Raw genomic sequence first — 11,695 nt, 5'->3', positions numbered from 1 at the left:
TGACACCTCACTGTATATGTGTATCTATAACAAGCGTGGCCCCATCACTTCGTGTAGCTTTAACACAAGTTGTTTTCAAACTTCAGTAACATTAAAGTTTGACAAACACCTCTATAGCCAAAGGGGAGTAGAAAACTTCAAACTGGATTTGAAATGTTACCTATTATACTAATTCAGGATAAATATGTCATGCGGTATTTGTTCTCCATCGGGATGCGCCGGTGGGGTCAGCGGGACGCTTCATAAACTAATTGGAGCGCCCCCGGCTCTGTCTTCTGGTGCGTAACATCCGAAGGGCAAATTCCTGTGATGCCACAAGGAGGCGCCCACGGGGTTTTCTTCACTAAAATCGTAAATATCGTCACACCTGTGTCGTACCGTATGTAATTGACCGTGACGTTTTATTGTATTTCTTGTCAAATGTCATTGTTATCTATGATGGCAATTATGCTCCACGTTTTATAGGTGATGAGTTAGATAAACTCTCAAATGAAATCTCAGGGTATATAAAGGATACCCTTCCGTGTCCCTCTACGAAACAAGCCTACGCTATCTAAACGGCTAAACTAGTTTACCAGTGCGCATGCTCTGTGCATCAGCAGCGATTCGCGAAAGGCGTGGCATACACATTCAGTCAGACGAACTATATAGACTGTCACGGCGGTAAAGTGTAATACTCGGTCAGACCCGCTACACATCTAAACTTCAAAATGGGTGAATTTCAACATGGTCTCTTCGGATGTTTCGACAACATGGGTTTGTGCCTAATATCATACTTCGTGCCATGTTACCAGTTCGGTAAAAATGCGGAGGCTGTTGGAGAAGGATGCTTCCTCTGTGGTCTAGCATCAATGGTGCCTTTAGTTAATTTTTACGCCGTGATGAAAATCCGTGGGAAAATTAGGGAAGCTAAAGGAATTGATGGCTCAGCTGTGTCGGACTTGCTTACATGGTGCTTTTGTGGACTTTGTGCATTAGTCCAGGAAGCTCAAGAGGTACAGGGCATGACTCCACAGGCGATCGCCAGGGAATAATGAGTAAGCTGAGACATGAACTATTAATTATTTGATATGCATGCATCCATTTTATGAAAGTTTACTAGTATAATTGTATCATCTGACTGCTGATCAAGTCCGAGTGTTAGATCGGTAACATATATAGAACTTGACATTTTAGAGACTCGCCTCGGTTCAGAACATCCATGTGTTGCACAATGTCGGACTTTCCGGGAAAGTAACTTTCACACAAATTACAAGAAAACAAAAATCCGCAAAACAATCGGAACATTGCTAGGTTTTTACGCAATGTATTTATGAAGGAAGAATTAGTTGCAAGTGTGTGCAACAAGGTGTGTTGACGAGATTGACTTGCGACATTCAGAATGAGCGTCTTCCATGAGGGAAACACGACCTTGATGTTATGCATGTGAACTTACGACCTTTTGCCGACATATGGTCTCGTAGCTACAAAGCTAGTGCTTAGATGCGGAATCAGAATGGACATTCGTTTGATTTATATGTTTGAGAGAAAATCGCAGGATTTATAAAATGACACCAGGTTGACTAATTATTGAGAGCGAGATCGTATACCATTCTTTACGGATTTGTGCTGTTTGATCCACATGTGGATAATTAACCAACCTTACACCAGCTGGGAGAGTCGGACATTAAAGTGTGTGCGTGTTTACACATAGATACCAACAGTCGGCCTTAACATCTGTTGATCAACGCTGTTATCGATCGTATACGCCCTCTGGAGAGGAAATTCGACAAGCCTGTTACTATGGAAACAGGGAAAGGTTAAATAAAGATGCTACAACTGTGTCAACATGACACGAAGGTCTTTTCATGGATTTTAAACGAGCAAAGTGATAAATTATCAGTGGATTATTAATCAAGAATTAGTGTCAAACACCTGTGACACTCTGGACCGGAAGTAATTTTAGCTTGCAGAACTCTTCTTTGTAAAGGTACAATTAGTGCAATAAGCGAGAATGATTTGGTTTGTCGAACAGAGAAGGGACAATTTGAAGTAACATTATGTCGTACGCATATACATTATCTATTCTATACTCACTGTATATTACATGTGCATTGATTTTCGCCAAACTATCTAGTTCTTCCAAAAAATGGTATCAAGCAGTATTGTATGAATAGCACAAATGCGTTCATATTAATTTTAATATACATCAACTCTGAGGCCTTCATTTTTCTGCTGTTGATGACAAATTTCTATTTTTAAAAGCTTTTTGAATAAATTGAATTTTAGACATATGAACTACTCTTAGAAAAGTAAAGTGATATTTTTCTGCTTGTCATCTTTAACTTATAGTCAATTATGCAATATTTTAATTTCATGATATATTTTTTATGAACGTTTTCTTAATTACTTGTTTGTACATCTGGTATATCTTGTCTACTTTCGTCATGACGGAAGTCCAGTAATCATGTATGTCACTGTATGTAACAAGTGACAATTTTATTAATAAATTACAAAAATGTTATATAAAACATGATTTCGTAGTATCATTTCTGCAGACGATATTCGGACTAAATTGACAGTGACCGATCGCCAGACGATATGTCCACGCGCTCGCCCACGCACTTAATCACCCGCAGGTACCGGGAAAATTTGATTGACAACTGGCGATATACACTCGCGTTTATATCAATAAGTGATATCTTTAGTACGAGTTTCACCTTTACCTTGCACCAGAATTAATTTCCCGAATAGATAAATAAATTCAAGGAGCTTATTAATTTCTTCCTCCCGTTCTTTCGTTTTGAATTATTGGTGTTTTTTTTTAATTTTCATTAATCTTAATTTTAATTAAAATACTGTTCTGATAATGCATTTGTTATGATGTCATACATCTGGTGTTAGAGTAGAAGGAAACTCGGAGTTGCTTGTAACATATACAGACTTTACAACAAATCGAATACTGGCAATATCTGCCTGTTTCCACGAGATCGTTCTCATGAACTTGTCGATATCGTTAACCGTGAGATAAATTGTCTACAAGATGCCAACCATCACAGGGACATGAGGACTAGTTAAGTTTACATATATCGTTACCAGTAGCCTAGTATCCAATGCTACTAGTCTACGCCCGAATATATGTAAACTGTATCTTATCATCAGGTCCCTGTGTCTGAAACCAGTTAATGAATGATTCGCGCCCACTACTATCAAAGGTAATCATGACTTTAATTCTTTGACTGACTCCAACTATGAAGATGACACTCAAATGACTAGAATTGCTTGCAACTGTACACGTGCACGAATTAAACACAACAGCCGACCTGGAAATTAAAGGGTTCTATATATGGAGATCGGAATATGACTAATCAGCTGGCGCATTAAGAAGTCGTTTATCCACCTGTTTTGTATAAATCTTAATGTGTTTCTTTCCTCTAGATCTGTTTCCTGTTGTGATTGTACGACATGTTTTACATGAATGTGTATGGAAGTTCAGTGTCCGCTATATAATAATGATTCATGCATCTCATTCGTATACTCCATACATTAATAGATTTATAAAAACGAATAACCGTCTGTTTAATTATGATCCTTCTCAATATAATACACATATTTGAAGTAATGCATTTGGTTAATGAAAGACCTTAATCGGTACGACTAGTACACTGGTTCTAATTACCGATCTGATCCCATCCTCGATACTCAAGGGGTTCCGATCACTTACAATCTCTACACGTGTAGAGTGATCGGAACCCCTGGAGTATCCAAGGATGACCTTTACTCTGATTTAGTCGACAGCAGTACTTATAGGGTAAGCTAATAGTAAAACACCAAAGTTGAAAACTTGCTATGAAGTCAGCTCCCCTTATAGTTTATATCTTTATACCATAACTTCACTGTTTACCTGTGAAATCTAAGGCGGCAACATTTCAAACAAGGTAAGCAGAGATCACAAGCTTAAGTCAACATGGATACGCCTTTGAATGGTTTAAACATCCCATTAGCAGTCATGAGACATTTAAGGGCATGCCAGGTTTACTGGTGCGGGAGTACCAGAAGAAAAAACACCGACCAGCGGTCATTTACAGACAACTGCCCCAACATGGGATTCGAACTCACAACGCAGAGGTGGTGATCTGTGGTAAAGTGATGTGTGTTTTTGGACACTCGTGTATGACGCAGCTTCCCAAATCTTGCGTGCGTGTGTGTGGGAGGGGGTGGGCTAGCAGTCCTTTAAATATCTTAATAATTCTAGCTATTGACAGGACGTCATGTTTAATAATTAAGCTAAACTAAATTTCTAAGAAGTTTATTTATTTACCATGTTAGTTTCATAATTGAATATGATATAAGCATCCTCGATACCCCATTTGTTATACTATCACTGACGTTATAACGACAGTATAGTAACCCCTAGAGCATCTAGGATGACTAAGTTGTTTTAGGTTATAGTCTATTTAACCTTTAACCGTTGAGGGTTCAAATCATTAATCACTTTAACTCGTAATTGTTCTAGGTCTTAAAGTCAATAACCATTTAATTAAAAACCATTCTAGCTTGTTAATTCGAAAAACATTGTAGATCTAACCCAGCTTTTAAAATTAATGATAATTTTAACCATAACATTTGTTAGGTTATTAATTCCCAATACTTTACAGACTTACTGCATGCACTGACATTGTCTCAATAACCATACTTTACAGTTTGCATTGACATTGTCTCAATAACCATACTTTACAGTTTGCATTGACATTGTCTCAATAACCATACTTTACAGTTTACACTGACATTGTTTCAATAACCATACTTTACAGTTTACATTGACATTGTCTCAATAACCATACTTTACAGTTTACACTGACATTGTCTCAATAACCATACTTTACAGTTTACATTGACATTGTCTCAATAACCATACTTTACAGTTTACACTGACATTGTCTCAATAACCATACTTTACAGTTTACATTGACATTGTCTCAATAACCATACTTTACAATCTACATTGACATTTTCTCAATAACCATACTTTACAGTTTACATTGACTTTGTCTCAATAACCATACTTTAACGAAAAACAACTTAACTCAGCTTTTTAAAGTAAAGGCCATTTTAAGCCTAATACTTGTTAGGTTAATAATTCGGCCAATGCTCTTGATCGCAGTGATAAGTTTCTGACTACGTGATTTGTTTGGGTAAGTTTGGGACATAGATAACTTTATCGCTTTATAGATGAGTGTACCCCGACAAGGAGATATCACAATTGCAACGTCTCGGAGAAATTTTCGGCAATTATCGGAAACCAATCGGATCCCCTCGGAGAAATTTCCGGCAATTATCGGAAACATCGATAATTTCCGAAAATTATCGATGAGTTGTTGCGATTGGTCTGTTCCGGGAGAGGGCTAATATAGGCATAGCCTGTTGCCCAATCCCAATTGTAATACTACAATAAAATATTCTGAAATGAAATTGGCCTGTTCCCCGCTGTGAATGCCACTTAGCTCTGCGTTATTATTTTAGTTGTAGGATGTGAACTTGGAGCGTGGTACATTTTTCCGAGGTTGAAATTCTTTCAATTATGACCATACGCCAACAATAACCAGAGTATGGCATTATAACAATATTAGCCGCTGTGGCATCATTAATATTTTGTTACGGTATCAATTTCAGTTTGGACCTATTTTTTGCAAATTAAAAATTAATAATAAAATAATAATACTTATTGCTTCCTCAAAGATGCAGATATGATTGATGAATATTTTAGTTTGTTATCTATTTAGTCCGTGATGAAATGACTAATTCTTATTCGTGCTTTCCTTGCATAAAACAGTTTATGCCTTTGCCGAAACATCCATCGTTTTGATAAACACCGATTGTCTTCATAATTAAGTCTGTCAACGTCATATCAACGGTAGGGTTATTCAAGGACGAGAGAGGTTGTTGGTAGAGGAAAGAAGGAGTACTACGGGAAAACCACTGGCCAGCGCTCAGAACCCGTCAACTGCCTCACATTGGATTCGAACTCACAGCCCAGAGGTGGAAGGGCTTGAGGTAATAGTCGTGACATCCGAGTGTAATAGTAAACCTCTTGAAATGATAACCCTACGCCGCTCACGATTGTACCACTTCAATGCAATGTCTATATTGTACGTGTATATTATACAACTGTGGACATATTGTTTGGTGTCATATCCCGGAACATACAATATCCGGCGATAAGCATCCTTCTGATGACTAACCGAGAAGGATGACGAAAAACTAGTTGTAGATATAACAGATATCGGAAATCTCCGTTTATTGAAGTGTGAACAACAAGTAGGAATACTTGACCTAGCGTACCAGAGAGCTTGAGTTTAATCCATTTTACTACATTATAAAAGCCAGGGTCATGTAAGGACTATCAGGTCGAGATAAAAAAAAACCACCGACCTACGGTCAGTATCCGGCAACTGCCCCATCTGACGTAGGTCTGTATAGTGGTAATACCGTGTCACTGCTTAGTCTGTTGGAACCCCAAATTATCTCCTTCACCGCGACATTTTGGCAATTCACAGAAAGATCCAGGCCCATTTCTTTCAAAATGTCCGAATGTGGTGTACATGTCTGCAGGGAAACCGAATGCATGATTTACTTTGACGAGATCAAAGGTCATTCTACCACTAGCTTTCGACCTCTCGGTTACAAGTTCAAGGTTGACGTTGGGGAGAATATATAGCAATAAGCATACACACTTTGTTCTTGTCTTCCATCTCTACAAAAACAGTTTACATTACCATTGTCTCAATAATCATACTTTACAGTTTACATTGACATTGTCTCAATAACCATACTTTACAGTTTAGATTGACATTGTCTCAATAACCATACTTTACAGTTTACATTGACATTGTCTCAATAACCATACTTTACAGTTTACATTGACATTGTCTCAATAACCATACTTTACAGTTTACATTGACATTGTCTCAATAACCATACTTTACAGTTTACATTGACACCATCTCAATAACCATACTTTACAGTTTACATTGACATTGTCTCAATAACCATACTTTACAGTTTACATTGACATTGTCTCAATAACCATACTTTACAGTTTACATTATCATTGTCTCAATAATCACACTTTACAGTTTACACTGACATTGTTTCAATAACCATACTTTACAGTTTACACTGACATTGTCTCAATAACCATACTTTACAGTTTACATTGACATTGTCTCAATAACCATACTTTACAGTTTACACTGACATTGTCTCAATAACCATACTTTACAGTTTACACTGACATTGTCTCAATAACCATACTTTACAGTTTACATTATCATTGTCTCAATAATCACACTTTACAGTTTACACTGACATTGTTTCAATAACCATACTTTACAGTTTACACTGACATTGTCTCAATAACCATACTTTACAGTTTACATTGACATTGTCTCAATAACCATACTTTACAGTTTACATTGCCATTGTCTCAATAATCACACTTTACAGTCTACATTGACATTGCCTCAATAATATACTTTACACTGACATTGTCTTAATTACCATACTTTACAATTTACATTGCCATTGTCTCAATAATCACACTTTACAGTCTACTTTGACATTTTCTCAATAGCCATATTTTACGTTTTACATTGCCATTGTCTCAATAACCATTCTTTAGAGTTTACACTGACATTGTCTTAATAACCATACTTTACAGTTTACATTGCCATTGTCACAATAATCACACTTTACAGTTTACATTGACATTGTCTCAATGATTATACTTTACAGTTTACATTGACATTGTCTCAATGACCATACTTTACAGTTTACATTGCCATTGTCTCAATAACAATACTTTACACTGATATTGTCTTTACAGTTTGTATTGACATTATCTCAATGATCATACTTTACAATTTACACTGATATTGTCTCAACAATCATGATCTGTAGATTTAGTTTGCATTGACATTGCATCAATGCTTTACAGATTGCATTGGCAAATATGAAATACACGGGTCTACTTTCGTGTGTTGTTATGGAACAATCAGTTTGGCGGGATTACATATTTACACGTGCTGAATAGTCCCTCCATAATTATAACAATAACAACTGTTATATTCATTTATATATGAGAGATCGATAGTGTTGAAATAAATATAAAATTACTGATCGCCATCCGCGGTATCATCCTGCATCTAGCTTTGGTACATAAAAATGAAATGTGAAAGTAGAAATTACCATGCATATATGTATGTATTTCTTCTCGAGAGTTAGCATGTGTTTGAGTGCAGTTTACATTCAGTAGCTGTACGTTAGTAACTAGGCAACAGCCATGAGCAGCTCCCAGGCTCGCTATACACTGCCACGGCCAGACCAGCTGTTGGCGGTAACACATGGTTTTTAACATCACCGTTCTATTTTCATAGTTCCCTTGCTATAGAGTGTTTATAGTTAGTATAACGAGATACACGTGTAACAGCTCGTGGGTAAAGGCCAGAAAATCTATAGAAACCCGACACCCACTGTAGACTAACTAACTGTCGCGTGCTATTGAAATTTGCGTGTTTCGCGGGAGAACATTGAGTGTAAATATTGACCGATGTGAACATGTTTCAACTTCTATATATTACTACAGGTATTGTACTTTGTTATTGTCTCGTCTATATTGCTCCACCTTTTACAAGGCTTTGTTTCGGTTGTTGCGTCATTATTTTGTGAGCGCAATTCACGTTGTTTTCTGCGAAAACTATGACATTACACTCGCAAACACATGACGTCACAATCAATACCTACCCGTAAGGGCAGGTAACTCTGTAATATGTAAATATAGATTTAAAGATGCTGCATCGCTGACGAACGGTGATTTTTTGTCTCTATCAAAAACAGGACCAGCTAAATGAGTAATTGTCTTCAGTTACAAAAGTTACTTACTTAACACCATTATCACCATTGAAAAGTTTTAGCTTCTTATTTTAATTCAAGACAAAATATTACAAATAGTTAATTGCGTCCCGAAAAAAATCCATGGCACTATGCCATATATGGAATGAGGTACTGATAGTGCACACACCAAAAGTAAAATAAATTATTTTATATGTATTTTTGTGTTAACTGGACAAATATAAACACAAGTTAACGATACATCAATTATTGTTTAAATAACGGGTATCGTTTATGCTCTGTCGACGGCGGAGCATCTTTAAAGTCAATGTTCTGTGAGTGTGATGTATTCTACTGTACAATGCAGCGCCATAAAATTCAAAATCTCCGTGTAAAGTGACGACAAATGAAAAAGACGAAATCAAGACATCGCGAAAATCAGTATGTCTATGATATCTCCACAAATACGGTACAGGTATTACGTCTTTTCATGTTACAGAGTTAGCTCCCTTGCGGGTAGGTAACGATTGTTATGTCATTATTTTGTGAGCGCAATTCACGTCGTTTTCTCCGAAACGTATGACGTTATGATCGTAAACACATGACGTCACAATCAATACCTACCCTCAAGTGCAGATAACTCTGTAATATGCAAATTCGGAATATATTATATAATCAAACAACTTTATTATAAATATAGGTTAATGGAAGGGGCAATTTTTATCGCCCTGACATTCCAACACTAGCTGTCCGCTTGAATGGTGTTAGGTCGAAACCTTCGTGGTCGCGAGTTCGAATCCTATGTGGGGCAGTTGTCAGGTACTGACCGCTGGTCGGTATTTTTTTAAGGGTACTCCGGCTTTTCACCACCAAGAAACCTGGCACATGCTTACATGACCCTGGCTGATAATATGATGTTAAAATAATAAGAAACCCAAACCCCCGTAGGGGCAGTTGGAAGGTATAAACCATAGGTCGATGGTTTTCATCCGGCTTCTCCGGGCTTACTCTGCCTTCTGTAACCTATAGTACATTCCTAACAGGAAATGGTGCCCAGTGCTCCATTAGCTCTAAATTATTCAACTTATCTCACAATAGCGATGAAACAGCTTTAATCTAATTTACATATTTAATTTACTTAATTAATAACCACGACGTGTTTCTTCATACAAACAAAGGAAATGAGTAACGGATCACTGAATACGTTAATGACGTCAGTGATGTAAGCGTTCGTTATTGTAAACAGTCGGTATCCGGCCATTACCTTGGAAGGCGAGGCAGAGCACGTATAGTGTACATGTATGACGTAACTAATGTGTCAGGAAGTGGTTAAGGTGATACCACAGGGATCTGATAATTAGTTACAGATTATATAAATATCGACCCACCAGACACAGGGATCTGAGAATTAGTTACAAATTATATAAATATCGACCCACCAGAGCGCACTTTTAGACGTTTTAGAGATCTAGGTCAAAAATTGAAGATTAATTTGTTTATATGTTTTAGCAAGGCAATTAATTCATTATTATTTTGAGTCACACAACAATGTGCCGATAGTGTGAATCCGGTATGTTCAAGATCGAGCGAGTTGCATAATGGTATGACGACATTCCCAATTATCATTTCGAAGTGCAGGTGACTTTAAATCGAAAAACTACCAAGTTATACTGTACCATGTTAAGAACGCTTTAAAATCATCAAAATACATTAAAAAAAAACTCATCTCGGTGTTTCTTAAAATGGAAACACCCAGTTAATATGCTACATATTGATTATCACGTGACCCATCCTCGATACTCCAGGGGTTCGGATCGTAAGTGATCGGAACTCTTGGAATATCGAGGATGCACGTGACCATGTATTCACCAATGAAAATAGTGGAAATTCAGAGCATATCTAATATATATAGCACTATACTATAATTTGACCGTTGGTTGGAACATCGTGCTAAGTCCTTGTTGTGAGGAAGGCTGTGTTTATAATGCGTGTCCAGCGATGTTTATCAGGGCTTTCATTTTCTTTCAGGAGAGGCCATACAGTTTGCAATGTTTGCAATTTCAAGGGTTACTATTCTGTACTCGCTATATAAACTACCTAATGTATTTTAGTCCAAATCAGGTGGTACCATAGCCAGGCTTAACAGGGAAAAAGTACTTTTTACCGCCTGATATTCAAACCCCTAACATATGTCGTTAACAATACGTTATACTGATTCAGTACCCGTTGTTGGTAAGGTAGCAGACGACATGTGTTGTGGCTTACTTCTCTATAATGGTTGTTTTACTGTTTTCTTCTCACTCATCCCCGATAAAGTATCTTACAAAACTAACAGGCACAACTTGTTGATAACAAGTGACAACAACTCTGAAGGATCAGTCACACCCTCCCAGAAAATATCTCTGGAATGTTTAATACCGATATTTCTTTCCTCGCCCCATTGTTTTCCCTTCCAGCTGTAGATAGCCAACAAGTTGTAACCGTGTTATAAAGACTAAAGAAATCGGACTCCATTTTTCTTGTGGTCTCGATCGCTAACAGTAGATCTAGATAAGGGCTCCTCTTCAGTAAATCTCAGTCAGTCTAGAATAGAGAGCTTATTCAACAATATCCAGTAACATTCTCTGAATGGTGTATTGTTCACTACTTCCACGAGAGCCGTCGGCTGTCAGCATCGTGACTGCGGTGGCCAAAGTTAAATAGGGTAAAGTGTGCTATAAATAGATAGAATATAAATTCGTAGGAGTTTTCGAAACGATTTTGTGTCATTCATGCATAGTTGTGTATGATGATCCGTCGTCCGTCAATATTTCCTTTGTTTAAATCG

General features: G+C 37.2%; 1 protein-coding gene across 1 annotated transcript; it reads left to right on the top strand.

The window, feature by feature from the left end:
• The first annotated feature begins 710 nt into the window (after positions 1 to 710).
• LOC138309997 (cornifelin homolog) lies at positions 711 to 1,034 on the top strand. The gene has a single exon (XM_069251146.1). It carries the CDS (start codon positions 711 to 713, stop codon positions 1,032 to 1,034), a length of 324 nt encoding a protein of 107 aa, XP_069107247.1.
• Positions 1,035 to 11,695: the final 10,661 nt, after the last annotated feature.

This window comes from Argopecten irradians, chromosome 16 (assembly GCF_041381155.1).
Source record: "Argopecten irradians isolate NY chromosome 16, Ai_NY, whole genome shotgun sequence".
Lineage (NCBI taxonomy): Eukaryota > Metazoa > Mollusca > Bivalvia > Pectinida > Pectinidae > Argopecten > Argopecten irradians.
This window is presented reverse-complemented; position numbering and strand designations above follow the sequence as displayed.

Excerpts from the sequence above, each read along its gene's own strand:
- LOC138309997 (XM_069251146.1), top strand. The coding sequence starts at position 711 with ATGGGTGAATTTCAACATGGTCTCTTCGGATGTTTCGACAACATGGGT.